The following is a 17,910-nucleotide window of genomic DNA, read 5'->3' as shown; positions in this document are numbered from 1 at the left end:
CCAAATGTTCCCAGTGGGGGACAGGTCAGCACTGCAGGAAGCTCAGTTTAGGACCTGGACTCTTTTACTACTGAGCCCTGCTGATACTTTGGTCCACGTTTGGTCTTTAGTTTCCTGAAAAAGACGTCATCTGGATGACAGCAGTTGTTCTAAAACCTGTACATGGTTGTTGTTTGTTCAGCATTAATGGAAATAACCATTCTGTGTGTATTAATGACCCCCCCACGACATGACACATGATTTTGAACTGTGCACCGAAAAGAAGTCACATGGTCAAGATACTGGAAATAATGGAACCTACTTTGTTGCAGATCACCAATTAAAAATGAAAGTGTGTGTTTCTTTCAGAGCTCCTGATTGATGTTTAGGAATTATTGTCACTTGCCCATGACCTTAAATATATTTTCCCTAAAAAAAGTACATTTATTAACAATTAATTTTAGCAATTAATGCATTTTCCATGCCAATTATTAATTAAGCCATTTGTGGAGTGTTTTCTAGAAATCAACAACTAAATACCAGCTAATTTCTGGGGGAATTATGAGCAATAGTTCCAGGAAATATGAGTAAAACACAGGAATCCCATAAAAATTTTACACAATGTCCCTTTTTCCAGTATGTGTGTGTGTGTATGTATGTATATATATATATATATATATATATATATATATATTCATATATATGAATATTTATCATTCCAACAAGATTCTGATTTGAGACTCAAGATTTATTCTAATTTAAAATCCACAATTACTTATTTAGATTAAAGTGTAATTCTGGAGTCGATTGTGCTCTCAGTGCTGTTCTGTGAATAAATGCATATTTTTATTGTGTTATTGCTTCACATGCTTTCAGTGTCTTTGCTGCTTTGTAAAGATTCAGGAAGAATTCCTTTTCTACCCTAAATGTATTTTACTGCAAATCATAAACTGTAGATGCTGTATTAATGTGAGCCCATTAAAATTTAAATTACATTTAAATTTAAAGGTAAAAAACAAAAGGTTTTGCAAGTAGACAACTGTGTCCTCCGACTGAATGCACACAGGCAAGATGAGCCATTTCAACGAACACTTTGACTCCAGCTAAAGCTTTGTACAGCCACATATCTGAGACCATTTTCAACTATGCCGAATAAAAATCGGCGTACTGGTGTATTTGTACCAAAGCAGGCAAGGATCTGTGTCAGTGTGTAGCTTTTGCCCTTAATGACGTGGCCTTAACACCATCTTCCATCATTTATGGGTTATTTTGGATGTTGAGAAGAAGATTGTACATCTGAAGTTCTGCACTGGTGTCAGTGAACGATCATTTCTAACATAAAGTTGTATATTTTTCTTATCAGCAAGATCCAGTGAAGGCCGAACCCCGTGTAGTGTTTGTCCCTCCTCCAGTAGAACGGTGTCTTTTGCTCATTGGTTCCCACTGAATGTGTCAGTTAGTAGAAATGTTTAATTCCTCAAAAAACAGTGATTAACTTCCACAGCTGGCTGCTGCTGCTTTTGTCAAAAAAACGCTCAAAAGGAGTAAATAATGTGTCGGGACTATTTTTAGCAGCGGATTGATCCGCTTTTGGTTTCTCGTGAGTATTTGTGGCAGCAGGCCCGTGAATGTGGGACTGAGTCAGAATAAATTACAGTGTGTGTTTGTGGTGATGAAGCAATGTGTCCTTGGTGTGTTTTTAATAGTTCCTGGACACCAGTCGAGCTGCGTGGCACAGAGGAAGAAGATGGCAGGTTCAGAAGTATTTAGACAGTGGCACAGTTTTTATCGTTGTGGCTCCACACTGGATTTAAAAGGAAGCAATCAAGATGTGCTCATGTAAAATAGTGTAAACTGTCAGCTTTCAGTTAATAAGAAAAAATAGTGTATGAAATCAATGACGTTGTACATTTTTAAAAAGACACTACACATGGGAAAGCTCAAGTTTACCAAAAGGCCCCGGAGACATAGTGACTGGCTAAAGAATTTGTTTTCAGGAGGTCATCAATCAAGACAAGACTTCATCAGGATAGATATGGAGAGTTTAAGTCAAGATGTAAACTGCTGTCAAGTCTCTGTGCTGGAACAACATCCCATCAACTTGTCGAAAAAACAGGGAAGAGAGAAGTTGGGAGAAGGAAACAGTGTGTGCATGGAACGACACACCAAAGATTAAACCTAAATCAATGACCTGAAGTTACTGTGGAAGCTTCTCCGATGGTCAAGTCAATAAGTGAATGACCTGAATCCATCTGAGCTGCGCTCAGCAGGAACCAGCAGGGAGGAAAAACTCAGCATCTGGTGACGTCTTTGCAATTCACAATTTCATTAATGGATTCTGAGGCACAAACATTAAGGATTAATACACACAATTCTAAACGCCTCATCCAATATTTTTGACCAACCCCACAGTCTACACATTAGGCACATTTTGTATCATTGATTTCGGTGGTGAGCAGAGACGCAACGATGTCCCAAACTCAAATAAAGACAGAAGCTAAAAAAATTAAATTCACAAGGAGCCACGTGGGTGGTGGAAACTAACATTGTGTAAATGGTAAAGTTTAGGCCCAGGAGCAAATCTTTAGCCGGTTTGGTCAACAGCAGAGCTCAGTGGCAGGAAGTGCAGGAGGAAGCCAAAGGTTTGCAGTCATAAAATAAGTGTCACCTCTGACGTACTGAAGGCAGCACTAACGGTGTGTTCTGACTCCTCCTCGGCACAGCACTCTGAACACATTCCAGTGCAGGATGTTGCATATTAAAAAACTTCTGAAGAGAATATGTGGCAGTGCTCATCTGCACATGCACTTCTCAGTCATCTACAGCCACTAACAAAACATGAAGTGCACAAGAAAAAGCCATTTAAAGCTGAAGTTTTCACGGCCTTCGAGCTGCTACGCTCTGAGTCGTCCTCGGCATCGTGGTCATTTTTGCCTTTTTGTTACGTTTCATCCTTTTGCTCTCCCCTTCGAATTATTTCTCCACAGCTCTGAAATATGTCACACATTTCCATTCGTGCTTAAACGTAAAATATGCAGAGGAAAAAAACAAAAACAAATCATGTTGTAGGATTTGCTACACTCCAGATGGAAACATCCTCGAGTAAAAATCCCACACTCCTGCATCTCTTCAAATAAGATACTAAATGTCAAATTTCATTTATTTGTGATGCCGACAACACAGATTAGCGTTGTGTATCAGTATCTGTGCGAGACTCTCTGCATTTTCCAACTCTCAATGGCTTATTGTGGATCTAAAAAAAGTATTTATATTCATGTGTGTGTGCACGGTACATGCGTGGTTGAGCACTTTGTGGGCGATTTGTGCAGTAGATTCAAACCCCTCAGCACTCTCCATCTCTTTGTTCTTCTCTCTCTCTCTCTTCGTCTCTCCCTCGATCTCACTCTTTCTCTTTGAGTGGAGGAATAGATACACACTTAACAGCGAGTGAAGCTCCATTCCTGATACAGGTACTAGTTGTTCTGTTGGCCACATATTCCGCCAGTTCCTGCTCTACTCACTTGTTTTGCTTTTGGAAAATTCAGCTGATTGTCTCCAAAGTAGGAGAATTAAAGGATGTTTGTGTTGTTTTTTTTGTTGGTGTTCTGCCACTTGTGTATTTTGATAATGTCTCTCTTCCTTCTGCAGGATAATTGTGCCAGAGTGCTGCTTGTGCGTGGAGCCGACAAAGAAGTGAAGAACTACAACAGCCAGAGTCCATTTCAGGTAGAGTAAAAAAAAAAAAAAAAAAGAAAAGACAAAACAAAACAAAACCAAAAAAAGGAAAAGCACTCGTCTTGAATACCATTTGCATGTAAGCGATTATAGTAGATCGATTTCAGCTTTCAGCCGAGGGAAAACCTTTTTAATAGCAGCACATTTTCTTTGCCTCATTTGTTACCATGGCAACAGTGCAAAATAGTCGAGGTCAGTCGAAATAAGGCATTGCAAGTGTCTTTCTGGCCAATTTTAGATTTGTTTCAGTCAAACAGTGTTTGGAGAGGAACCGAAAGCGAGCATCAAACCTCGGCAGCGTCTGTTCAGTCTTTTAGCTTCTTGTCCTTGAGCGTATGTCTTTACACAACACAGAGCAAAGCTGCACAACTTTGAGGAACAGTGGAAAAACAGCTGTAGCTGTGTTCATCCCACTCGTTCTGAAAGAGTTTAATTGAAGCAGGGACGACGTGTAATTGTGCAATTAACTGCTTTTCACCTGACACCAGCTTCACTTTTTTAAGCTAAAGCAAAGGGATATTTTTTTTTCAAACATGTTGTGGGTTTAAAAAGTGATGCATAATTCTGTTTGAGCATTTGCATGTTTGTGTTTGTGATCTATGCTCCAGCCGCATTTCCGTGCAGCGGCAAAACCCCACCAGAGCTGCAAAGCTGCAATATTTGACTCATAATCTCTGCCCGAGTTATAAAAAAGCCTGGTCCAGGCGGGTGTTTATGAAAGGCAGTCCCACGGGGTCCTCCACTGTTCTCCACAGCCACTCCAGTGGATCGCTTCATTAGCAGGAGCGCTTGATAAAGGCACCGAGCGGGGCCAGGCGGAGATCACGTCAGCACGTTAGTCAGAGTTTGAGCGTTGAACTGTGGTACAGGGTTTTGCAGCTGTGGCCTAGATTTAGCTTTTCCACTTCGTGGATGGTGTTAACCTGCAGCTTCGGTGTGATACTTCACCTCCATCTGAGAGCAGTGTCTTAAGACTGTAAGTGCAAGAAAATATTTAAATAGCACGATGTAGGCGTGATTTTGTCGTTGTGTGTTACAGATGCATAACACAATGGTATCACTCTTTTGAGTCCTATCAGGACGTATTTGTGTTGTCAGATCAGAAACCTGCTTCTTTATGTTTCTGTTTGTTTGGTTGTGATGCTCAGGCTGCAAATTAATAATTTTTGCGACTGTTTTTAAAAAACCATTGGTTAAAATGATGCAAGAGGGTGTGTAAAATATAATAGTAAAAAATAACTTAAGTGTTGATGAACAGCTGAACATGTCTTTTCCAAGGACACTTTGACATGTGGCCCAGCTGATTTGACTGTTATCAGGCCATTCAGTGGTCAGTAGTTATGGGCCACCGACGGCCCACCAATGAGCCACTAGGTTGATTATCATCAAAACTTATTGTAATTTGGAGACCTCTAATATTCATAGAAAATATACAACAGGGGGGTGAGTAGCAGCTGGTGATGGGTTTTAAAGTGACAAAGTGTGTGTAGGGACTCTGGGGGTGGATAGGTGGGTGTAAAAATGCCACTTTGAAATAAGAGACACATGTTTGCTTCCTGTTTTAAGCCGACAGTTAGTGTAGCTTTCTAATACTCAATGTAGCACCAAATTTGTGCTCGTTGGTAGGTGGAGTATGGACCTACTAAGCCAAATGGATGGGCTGACAACACACCACTGAATGATTGCGTGATAATGTCAGTCGGACTCATTGGCTGAGTTCGGCCTCACTCTGCCTAACAGCAGAGGATGAACTCAGTTTGGTTTCTGGTTCTGTCGTTCTGCTGCATTTGGCCTTTGGGTCTGATAATTGGTATACCATAACTTATATTTCGCATTACTTGAGCTTAGACCATGAATACTGACCTGGTAACCTGGAGTCTATGTGCAAACATTATCCCTGTGGTACGTTCAGAGTTCTCAAGAACTGTATGATAGACTGGATACTTTAAAACATGACCGGAACTCATTTAAATATGCACGTAACCCCACACTTGTGGGAGATTGTGGAACAACGTGACTGTGCTTCCTCGATTCCCTCTCTAGAGTTCAGAGAGTTGGGGAATATCTGAGAGGGATCACTGAACAGCTCCTGACAACACGTCTAAAAGAGACATTGTACTGTGAGGCTTTCATTTAGACGTTACCCAACTGTATGTTTCAAGATCGCAAACAGATAAAGAACAATCAGATTGATGCTCACTGGTCGGACGTTTAAACCTTAGTGTGCGTTTTCTTTTTTTTAATCATATCTTACTTACATTTATTACTTTGGACAACAAATGTTGTATTTCAAGAGCCCAGTAACACTGATACCATGAAAGCATAGCAATATGAGTGTGTACATGATCGCACAGGGTCATCAACAGCCCCTGATGAAGCTGTTTTTTTAGGATAAAAACAAAATGTCCTGCACAGAAGCTCAATACTTTTTAAAACCGCAACAGGAAACATTGGCTTCCAGTGTCCATCCCTCAGAATTAAAGAGCTAGAGTTGCTGTCTTCAGCCAACATTTTGTACCAGCTTTCACCAAACATACAGGCAGAAATCTGTTGTTGAAGAGACACAAACAGCAGTTCCTCTGCTGACAGAAGCCTCAACAGCAGAACAACAAGCAGCCACTAGACATTCTGTGGACTCTCACTTGTTTTCGAGTGGAAAAACTCGCTCTTGCTCTTACTATCTTTATCACAGTTGCACTCTCCACCTACACATGAAGCCAAGCGCTGAATCCAACAAGTTTAGGGCTGTTTTCTGAGTGGCCGGCATTGTGGGAAATGTAGGAAATGACTTACTGAAGCAGAAAGTGTAGCAAAATGTACAACACAGTTTGTAATACTCAAACATTTCAGTGGCTTCTCTCCAGCGTCCAGTCTTTTTACCAAGTGTTGGACCTTGGCTGTAGGGATTTGCTCCCATTCAGTCACAGCAGTTGTTGGTGAAAAGACCTCGCTCACAGTCTGCCTTCATCAGTTTATGCCAAAGCTGTTGGATGGAGTTGGGGTCAGGACCCACACCAAAGTGGGAAAAACATTTCTAGATGGAGCTGCAGTGCATATGCGATGAACATTATTCTTTAAAATATGCTGTGGCACTAAGATGGTACGATGTCCTTGACATAGGACAGAGATAGAAAACGATGTGGACTAAAAGGGCAGTGGTGTCCACATAATATTGGCCTGTGGATTGAGCATTGGTTGTATTGTTTTTGGACATTGTTAAGCTGTGATGCAGGGAATTCGTCCATTGTAGCCTCTAAAGCAGCAGAGATGTTGATCATGTTGTTCTAAATTAAATTAGGTTTTAATTACTGTACAGTATATGGACATGCAGAGTATTCTGCTGTCTTATAAGGTTGGGATGCAGATGGGAGCAGGTGTTTGTAGTAGATCATTAGATTATTGAATTTAGGGATGGATGGATGGATGGTATGTGTTGCTCTCTTTCTGCCCGCATGCATTAGTGCAGCCATCTCCACAGTGAGTGCGTCCTGTGCACGCTCGTCAACTCAACGGAGGGAAATGCTTGAAAACACCATCATTAGGAGCCAAATTAACAATTGGAAAGTGCAAATGTTAATAAGCAGTGATTGCTGCAGCTGAATGAGGCGCAATGATGTTGTGCTACTGTGTGTGCACTTAATTAGGACAGTGTGTGGGTGTGTGGCCCTGCCATTCCATAATATCATGTGTCAGTTCAGTGTGTGTGTGTGTGTGCGAGCAGTAGTTTAGCCTGATAATCATTGTTCCGTACTCAAAAGAATCTGAGCATAGCACCAAAAACTCCCAGCATCCTCTCGGTGTGTCCCATTCTCTGGATAGAGAACTTTCAAAGAGATAAAAAATGTAATTTCTTTATTAAACAACTGCACACGTCCTCTAACTCGTCTTTGCTCTTTTTGTCTCCTCACACGACGTTTGCATCGCTCCAATCTGACCCTGCGCTCTTCCATCCTCTTCACTACTTTTCTCTCTACTTTCATCTCGGTGTTCTCCCATGTCATTCTTCTAATCTAATTCCTCTCTCCACTCCTTATTATAACCCCACACCACCACTACCACCACCCCTTTATACCCTGCTCTGTTTGCCCCCACACATTCCCTTGTTCCTTTACCCTTGGCACATTCTGCGATTGTTCGTTCTGCCTATTTTCTCTCTTATTGTTTGGAGCCACGTGCAGCAAATTACAGCCACTGCCTCCCTGTCAGGTTGTGCAGTACATTAAAGTCATGTCAAAGAGTTTTATATGCTCCTCATCAGGCCAGTGTTGCCAAAGCATCTGTGGATATTTGCTCCAAGGTTATTATAGTCAACTCAAACTAAAGACTTACTAATGTTTGATCTTCCTCAGATCCTTTCAATACCTGCACGACTAGTTGCTATTGTATCAGCTGACGTCACCTTTGTTTCATCTCAGGTTCTGTTTAAAGATCTTAAGCCATTTAGTCTAAGATACAACCACAGTGAAATCAAGGTGCTGTTTATTATTAAAGTACAGTGACACAATCCTGCAGCTGTGAGTTTTAGATTTGGAGACAGTTTTTTTCTCCAAACATTTACTGAGATGGTACCATATGGCAAAGCAATGGAGGTAGAGCAAGTTTTCAGTTTTCAGTTTGTTTTCTGTAAAGGGTGAATCCTAATCATTGCCTGAGCTAACTTACCATCATCATATGTCTAAAACTACTTTAGCCAGGGTTGCAAAGGAACATGAACAAAATAGTCCATGTGCAAAATGACCAAATGAAGATGTTTTTGCACATAAGAGCTTTGAGGGACAGTGGAAGTTGCCTTAAGTTTAAAAACTGTTTCTGTCCATAGTGGATCCACTGTAATAAAAGGTCAGTTTGTGGTTCAAGTGAAAGCACCTGGAAAGAATGAGGAAGTGATGATACAACAACTCTTTGACTCCACAGTCTGTCGGCACTGACCATCTTGTAAAGTCTGCACCTGAACACCTGCGCTTAGTTTTTCAATTAAAAGCTCGCCTTCACAGGGACCGTGGAGTCTTTTCTCCTCCTTGTCCTGAACTGATTCTTGACTGATTTTTCTGCGTCCTCGCGACGTCGCTCCACCTCCTTCTCAGCCCCCCCCCCCCCCCCCCCCCCCAACCCCCCTCCACCCATTTACATAGTTGTGCTATACACAACCGTGTGTCTCCATGACAACCAGGGGAGAGCAGGAAAAGAATTGATGTGGGGGTGGTGATGGTGGTGATGGCAGTAGTGGTGGTGATGGTGGGTGGTGGAATGATAATGAGGGATAAATTGTGAGTGCGTTGCTCATTAGTTAACTGGTTTGTCATCATATCTCATCACCTAGGATGAAACTTTTAACTAGCAGCCTTATGCTGCTCATTTTAACCTGTTCCTGTGCAGCTTCCTTAACCCTGTTTTCCTCAAGCCATATTATTTAAAGTAAAAGAACAACTGGGCCGATGTAAAATCAGTGCAAAGCAGCAATGAGAAACTAATGATTTAACAAAGAGGGTGACGAGCGTGAACGGCTGCCGAAATGCTTCCTTCATTCCAACAACACGGTGGTTGGCTCCTGTCCACGGACCTCGATGGGAAAATACAGCTGCTTTTATAATGTTTAGATGTTGATTTAGGGAAACGGTTTCCATTATCAGTCACATCAAATCCTCCAATGAGGGACTTCAGGCTGCTTTCAGTGCAGAGATGATGATCTGATGTTAACTGGAACCATGTGCATGCATCTGTTGTTCAAGTAGTCGTCGTCTTAATGTTGTATTGTAACAAAGCAACATGTAGCACATCATCCCATTTGTAGGCTGCACTGCTTATTTAGGCCTTATTACATTGACAGGTGTCACCCATGTCACGTGTCACATGATGTGCATCATGGAACTGGCTGCGACAACAGCACTAGCAGTTTCTCCGTCCTCAGTCCTCTGTCTGAAGTCGTGTTTTGCAGGAGGACAGTCTCCAAAACAGGCCAAACTGTTCGGGTGCTGCAGCAAACTGGATCTTTTTTTTTTTTTTTTTTTTTTTTTTTAACCCTGTCAGTTAAATCTCTCCATTTGGCCTCATACAGATCTGTACTCACACTATGAATGTGGGTCTGTTCATACAACTACAACTACAACTGGGGATGTGCTGCATTGCAAAACCCAACGGTAACTCTGGAGGCGGAGTTCATGTCACAGTTAGTGGAGTGTGAGTCTTGTTGAACGACTGTGTGGATGTAGGAAAGCTTGCAATGGCTTTTTGTGTTCAGGCTCATCTGTTATTACTTTGAATGGTTATTAATACATGAGGCAGGGGGAGCTGGAGCCATCAAGCATCAGGCAGGTTTAAATGAGTCAAACTTATTTGGCACAGAAAACTTAGATTATTACTCAGACGTCCCACACGTTCTCCAGACTCGCATCGCTTATGTACTTGGTAAACTTTCCATATGTATGGATAATTACTGCCTTTGCATATTAAGATCTGCCCCAAAATGAAGTGGTTCAACTGATCTGGATGAGCAGGTGACTTCTTACAATCTACCAAGTCATCTGACTTCTAATATTTCTGATTGGTTTGTCTTTGTTTTATGAAATGTCTGAGATATGAAAATTCTGAGATCTTGGCAAATAGATGGTTAGAAAGATGAATAGGTGGATAAAAAGATGGATGGATAGATATATGAATAGATAGAAGTATTGATGGGTAGATGAATTGACAGATAGAAAGATGGATGGATGGATACAGTAGATAGATAAATAAATAAATGGATGGATGGATATATGAATACATAGAAATATGGATGATGGATGGATGTGTAGAAACCTGCATAGTTAGATGAATAGATATATAAAAATAGATGAGATGTTGAATGGATGGAAAGGACTGATTGTTGAGTGGCCTCTAAGTCAGACTGTCACCACTTGCAGTTACTGCGGCATTGATCAGTTTTCAGGTCCGACGACTTCTCTGCAACTTCATCCTCATCTGCTACTTGAACCTGAGCACTACAGCTGCTCTGGGATCAGGCTGTCATGGGTTTGTCGCACACTGCCACATGCCGTGCATCCCCCTCCTCCATCTCCTGCACAGCAAACATTGCACAATTGCATTTATTGACTCAGGAAAATCTGAAGCATATTGTGTATTAATGCACAGCCCTTAAAAAAATTCAAGAGGATCTGAGCTGGTGGAAAACATCTCCATTAGCGACTCCCGAGTACGTTTTCTCAGAGCTGCTGTATTTTTATTTATAAGAAGAAAAGGTCAACTGTGGAGGGAGGGGGCAGAGCATCACTACGCGAGCCAAACTCCGCTTTAATAATACACTTGCTCTCCATCTTTCTTTTTTCCTTCTCCCTCCTTTCTTCCTGAATATCTGTTCTCCAGCAGTCAGAGCAGGCATGCTTATATAATGCTGCTGGGTTTCCCACGAGGTGTGTGTGTGTGTGTGTGTGTGTGTGTATCAGTGAGGAATGAACCTATTTTTACCCTGGTGTTGCTGCCATAAGGTGCACTGTAACCCCCCCCCAAAGATCTGCACCTGCAGAAGTAATTGTAAGCAGCATCATGATGTGGGTCAGTGACAGTGTGCAACAACCTGTCCAGGCAGCTCCAGACCAAACCTCTTTACTGCCCCCTGGTGGACAGATGCAGCAACACATGGCTCTGATCTAAAATGACTAACTTTAAAAGAGTTCAAGGGTTTTGTGTATTAAAAGATTCCTGATGTTTGAGGGCCAGAGATCGGGTGCTAATCTGTAATCTGATGCAGTTATTTCAAAATCCAGGGACTGAATGGTTGCTCTACTGAAGTTCAGGGTTCTTGCACATATCTGTAGGAAAAGCACATATGTGAACAGTGTGGGACCAGTCACCAGCTTTTCCAGTTCAACTGAGTAATAAAGTTAAAAGTAAAGTGAAAATAGTTGAAAAAGAAAAAAATGAGATTCAATCTGAACGTGTTGACAAAGACGAAAACAATAAATTAATATGTTTCTGCAGTAAATCTGTGCAGAGCTGGTAGGGTGATAGAATTTAAGTGTCAGAGTGGTGAACGAATGAGTCATTTAAAGTCCTTCTATGTTTAAGCTAAAGTTTCCTCCCCGTCTCTTTTTCTCTACAGGTTGCCATCATCGCTGGGAACTTTGAGCTCGCTGAACTCATCAAGAACCACAAAGAGACGGACATAGGTGAGCAACACAGCAGCACGTTTGCTTTTCCTCTCTTTCGTTATTGTTAGCAGGCCTCCCAGGCCCCTGAATCCCCCTCAGGATCCATTTCAGATCCTCGCATGGTTTGATCCCCCTCATGACCCCTCGGTATAATCCCCTCTGTGGGATTATGTGAGCATTGCCACAAGGATGGAAATTTGTGTTTACACCAGGAGGCCGGGAGAAATGATCAATGCCTCCACCAGTGAGTGCTTTTATGTGCTGGAAGCTGATTGGTCAGTGTCTGGAGGTATTGATCCTGGGTTTGCATGTGGAACGGTTTGAATACATCACTTGATGACTTCAAAGATTCTTTCATTGACTGTGATTGTATTTTATACAGATCAGGCTTTTACATGTTTTTCAGATAAGATTAACGGTTTGGAATAAAGCCAACTTGTCAGGAACCACATTGTTGATGTTAGATGTGTGTGACAACCCCCCAGCGTACCTAAAATAAAACGACCGGTACTTTTTACCCGGACTGGCTGACTTTACTAAAACGTAGTCTGGAAACCGATCTGTTTTTACAAAGGTCAAACTAACCAGGTTAAGTTATTTAAACAATAAACCTGAAGTGATAAATACCTGCAGCTGTGGAGCCGTTTTCTATCAAAATAAGCCAAACGTCTGACTTTGTGCTTTCCAACAACGTGTGCATTACTGAGACTGAGTGAGAAGTGATGCGGGTGGAGTCTTTAATACAGTGCGATTCCCACCTTTGCAGCCTATTTGTGACATTATATTGCAAGATGGTGTATTTACTGTGCTGTGGACTTCTTTCACTCGGCATCTGTGTGTGCGAGGGAACGAGAGGGAGGTGAGAAGATGAGAAATATTTCTCACGAACATACAAAAATGAAAAAAGCAACTTTTGAATAAATTCCATGTTTTATTTTTTTTTTTTTAATGCTATTTTTAACGTTGGTTGCTTAATTGCCACTTAATAAGTTGTAGAGAGGCAGAGTAGTGATGGAAACAGACTCGGCTGCTTAACAACTGATGGAGTGACAGTCTCAGTCTCATCATCATCTGCAGCCGTGTCCACTGGGGCCATTTGTGTTGATGGTTTATGCAATAAATGAAAAAAGAAAATGTGTCCAGTCACACGAAGTGGACACGCAGCATTACTCCAACACAGGCCTGTCTGTGGGGCGCAGACAGATTTTGGTTTGAAGGGAGAAAATGAGAAAAAGATAAACAAAGAAATAAATATATAAAGGGGGACAGAGGATGATGAGGTTAAAGGGGAAATGAATGAAGAGAGACAGAGAAATCTAATCTAATCTAAAGATGTAATCCTGCAATAGTTCCCCTGTCTTGTACTGTAGATGTCCCCCCCCTCCTCCCAGCAGGTGGCCTCTTACGGCACCAACCCGGTAAATGGTTTCAAACTGCAAACACAAGGGCTCAGCTGCAGCCATGAGCTTTGTGCGGAAGGTGCTCAGGTAGTCGGTCGTCCCCCCCGTGTCCGGACCTTTTCGTCGGTCCGCTCTGGGCTCCACTTCTTGATTGGCCACCGTGGGTTCAGCCTGTCGTAAAGGTGGGTGGTCCCAAGCCCTCCCATCGAGTCTGTGCCCAAGCTGCTGACTCGCTGCCCCATCTTAAACTAACACACACCCATGGAGGAGCCCTCCCCACCCCACCCCCCTCCTTCTTGACTGGGAAAGCTTGTGTCGTGTTGAGCCTCTTGCTGGCTACATGCAGCTTTAGTGCTTGTGAATGTTCATCACAGACTGCAGATGGTGACTTGTATCGTGTGTCTTTGTGTGTGTGTGTGTGTGTGTGTGTGAGTTCTGAACACCATAATCCCTGTTGCTTTAATAGTTGCTACTCTGTTTAGATGATGTAACTGTTGAGGTCCCACTAATCTGCTATTTTCTTATGTCATTGTTTTTATATTTCACTTGACATTCAAGGCTCAGCTGCTGACTAGGCAAAATGGAAATGGCCAAGAGGTTAAATGGCTGCTTCACTCTTAGCTTTATATCATTTCAGGAGCTGCACTGTGTCAGAGCAGCCTTCTTTACCTGAGCACCAGATCCTCCAGCAGGTGGATCCTTTACACCGCAACCAATCCCAAGATTCTTGTGCTGATGACCAAAGGAGGCCTGAGTTGTGTGTGGTCTGCGAAGGCCAAGTCGTTCTGCCCGGAATTGAGACACAGCTTGTGTTTGATTTGCTGTGTTGTGATTTGACTAAGTGTAGTTTTGCTTGAATATGAAGCAGCTAAAACTGATAAAGACTCCACGGATTTAACTTAAAGCAAAGATCAGCCAGAGATAACATCTTTATTCTTAACAATCTTCTTCTTTGTCTAAAACTGGTGCCTACTTTACCCACAATGCAACAGAATCAGAAAAGTTGGGGTCAGAAAGTTGGGTTTCGTATGTTACTGTATTAGTGCCCATTCAGCAGAGATGAAGTCTGTTAAAGTCTCTTCTTTTACAGAGATTAGTTTTTGTTTTTTCTAATCTCAAAAGGCTCAATGCAGGTTTGATTATTGTGTCTAAGAGTTGGAAGGGAGAAGTCTTTAAGGGACGTTTCATTAATATCCCCATGGCATCATTTTGATGTTTTGCTTATTTGAATTTCTTTTTAAATCTGTCACTTGCTCGTCTCAAACCTTCCAGGCTTTACAACGCATTACAATCCACACTTAATCAGACTTTATTAGAAAACTACATGTATGACGCACTTTCATTCAATCACTGCACATCATGCGCCTAAATAACACATTTCGTTTCTGATAAAGTTCCTGCAGTTTGGACACTTTGTCCAGTACATCTGCTTTTGACCACATATTGTGAGAGCTCTGAAGAAGAGGCTGGTCTCCGCTGCATTGTCTGGACGGTCTCTGCCATGCAGCAAACTGTAAAGCGCTCATTCATCAGTGCACGCTGTTTGCTGTGCTCTCGGCTCGGTTGGCCCTCTCTGACCTCTCGGAGGTTTTACCATTGCTACCTTCATAAAGCCATTTTTAGTACGTTACCAGCATATTTGTGTGTGTATATATCAAAATGGAAAAAAAAACAATGCGCTCTTTTCATAGAGCCTGTGTCTACAGTTCAAACCAAATTAGGGAAAAAGCTTTTGCGTATGCAGTTTATGTTGTTTTGGGTTTTTGTCTGTCTTGGCCAGGACAAGAATTTTTTTTTTAATTGATTAAAATGGTAAAATAATTGAAATGATTTAAAACCCTGGAGCTGTAATTCCAGCCCTGTGTATTACCTGTAAGCAGAAAGAGTCCCACATGAATCCCACTTCATGTATTAAAGGATTCCTCCATAATATTTGATGATGGTCATGTGCACTGGCATTAGGAAAACCAATAATGACAGGAGAAATATTGTACGTGTGTTATGTACTGAAGGTGATAGTTGCAGATGTTTGCGGCTGTGACCATAAACAGTGTGTTTACTGCACACGGATTTATTCAAACAGAAGGTGCAAGGATCTGTCTGTCACATGTGACCGGACGGCACAGAAAGACGTTCGTTTGCAGTGATAACTTCAGGTTATTTGGCAATAAGTTAAAAGGGAGAAAGAGTCCAGTCCAGTTCTGCCGGTGTTGCACATGATTAGTATCTTCATTTGGGGGTTATGGGGGCTCAGGTGTAGGGCGATGTGGAAGCCTTTAATCAGCCAGTTACTTCATCTATGGGCTCTGAGTTTTATTGTTGGCCAGACGTGACTAATCGAACTTCACTTTCAAGTGCTTGAATGCAGTGAATTATCATATCAGTGGGACATTCGGTGTTGCCATAATTCCAAGTACAAAGACAGATGAAGCTGTAAAGGAGGACACACTGTGACTGGTGGAGGAGAAAGGACGACGTCTCAAAGGACACTAACAACCATTTACTCATTCAGCTTGATGTGCTTCATGCAGCTAACGTGTGCAAGTCTGTGTGTGTGACCTATATACTGTAGTTAACAGCCAGATATTCAAAGGGACGAGCGTGGAAATGTGTTAATATGGAGTCAGAGATACTGCAGGCGAGTGCTGCTTAATACAGTATTTATGAACTAATCCGATGATAAAATAATGTGTGTTCATCAGGAAAGTCACCTCAAACGATGACGCACACAGGTGTGAAATGTAGAGGACAAAGCTGATGCTTGCTCTTCCTTAGAGGACACTTCCAGGACACTTCCAGGACACTGTGGCCTCACAAAAAATGGGAGTAATTACTGAGCAACAAGTGGCTAATGTGTGAACCGTAAGTGAAAAACATGCTGGATAGTTGCTTAGTTGTTCATTAAATCCTGAATTTTCTGACCCTTACTCCTTTACTGCACCTTTGAGTGATTCAGGCAAAGGTAAAGATGAATTTAACTAAACATACAGTACTAAATACTAACAGAGTATCAGCTGTTGGGCTGACTAGTCATTAATGCAGTAATTACTATGTTATACTGTACTGTAAAGTGGGGCAAGTGCCAAAATGCCAAATGAGGCAATGTCTTTGGAAGAATGTTGTTTATTCATCTTGAGAGAATTTTTTTTTTTAGTTTCATATCTTTAGGGTTTTATGTAGGAGTGTGGCGACACTTTAACATTCCATAAAAACGTTGATTTATGTAACATGTGACACTGTTTAGTGATGAGAGCAAAACAAAACTCAACTCACTGCAGTTAATGCTTTGTCATTTTTCTTTATTTAATATGGCAGCGCGTTGCATTCACCGAAGAAAAATATTAGAGGCCTTATCTCATAATTATGGGAAACAGATCTTGTATTTAAGAGTTATGTATCTTAGAATTCTGAGACCTGGGTCTCATAAACATGAGAATGTATCAGAACCTGCCTTAATCCGGTTTTTAGGAGATCTTCAGTTTCACAGTAGTTCAAAGATCAAAGAACGTTTTCAATTATTTCAAAATTCTTTAATAAAACAGAAATGTCCATAGATAATTTGGTGAACCTAGCTTTTCAAAATGTCAACAAATAGACTGTAAAGCATTTAATTTGCTGCATATAATGCAGGTTCTTCTGAGGCAGAGATTTGAAGGCTACACTTCAGAACTTGCCTGTGAATCATCACGTTTTTAAATGACCTTCATTGATACAAGTTTTCTGATTGTACAAAGCGAAAATGTTGATGGGTAACTCACCATAGTTATTAGTTATTTTCCAAAATGTAAACACATAGTCTAAAAACAAGGCCAAGTTTAAACCCACAGTGCAACTTTCTGTATTTGACAACACAACACTTCCTGTTTCTCTTCTCACAAGTAAACATATAAATTAAATAATTAATTAATTAGTCGTTAAATATTTTCTCAAGATCCGGAGACCGAGATGTGTAAAAAGTTATAGTATTTGTCACTATTTGAAACAATGGGATCACGGTTTAGAATAAACTAATTAGTTCTTAATGCTCCATTTGCTTAGACTTACTGAATATGAAATTCCTTGTTCATACTTATGAGATGAGGTCTCATAAGGTTTTTGTCTTTGGTGAATGCAGTGTAGTTTAAAGACAAGATGCTTGAATACAATATTTGAATATGAATGATGGATTAATTCACATTTTTATTTTAGTAAGGTAATAAAAAATGAAAAATGGCCCAAAGGGAAAATAATCTATAGAAAATTATCGATAATTGTACGATAGTTGTGAGGTGCAGCCATAGTTTTGTTTAACAGTTTAATAACTGAGCAAACCCTCCAACATATAAGTAAAACATTTCCACATCGACACTCTTCTTTTTAACGTCCTTGTCTTTTTTATTAATTCACATTCACGCGTCCACATTTAGGTGACAATGTACAACCTCTGCAGCTAAGCATGAGCCTGGTGTTCAGCACAGCCACAAAACATCGGTCTTAATGCCAAAATGTCCTCTGACAATAAGTTATTTACTCTCTTTAGAATTGACTGTCACTCTTAAATGAGACAAAAACTACACACACACACACAACAAACGGCATGTAGGAAGTTGGTATAATGAATGAGTGTATGGTGGGGAAGTCTGTGGGAGATATCTGCTGTATTTCTGCTCTCA

General features: G+C 41.2%; 1 protein-coding gene across 4 annotated transcripts in view; it reads left to right on the top strand.

Moving 5' to 3' along the window:
* LOC137107037 (SH3 and multiple ankyrin repeat domains protein 2-like) overlaps positions 1–17,910 on the top strand; it is a 170,982-nt gene that overhangs the window by 78,949 nt on the left and 74,123 nt on the right. For all 4 annotated transcript variants that reach the window (XR_010912068.1, XM_067491247.1, XM_067491244.1 and 1 more), the window contains 2 exons: positions 3,628–3,705; positions 11,810–11,876. Coding sequence is in view for 3 of the 4 variants with exons in the window: in XM_067491247.1 (XP_067347348.1) it covers positions 3,628–3,705; positions 11,810–11,876 (145 nt within the window). In the remaining variant the exon portion in view is untranslated. The remainder of the gene's footprint in view (positions 1–3,627; positions 3,706–11,809; positions 11,877–17,910) is intronic.

Source organism: Channa argus, chromosome 2 (genome assembly GCF_033026475.1).
Source record: "Channa argus isolate prfri chromosome 2, Channa argus male v1.0, whole genome shotgun sequence".
In the NCBI taxonomy this organism is placed as follows: Eukaryota; Metazoa; Chordata; class Actinopteri; order Anabantiformes; family Channidae; genus Channa; species Channa argus.
Note: the sequence above shows the minus strand (reverse complement) of the source record. Positions and strands in the feature narration are given on the sequence as shown.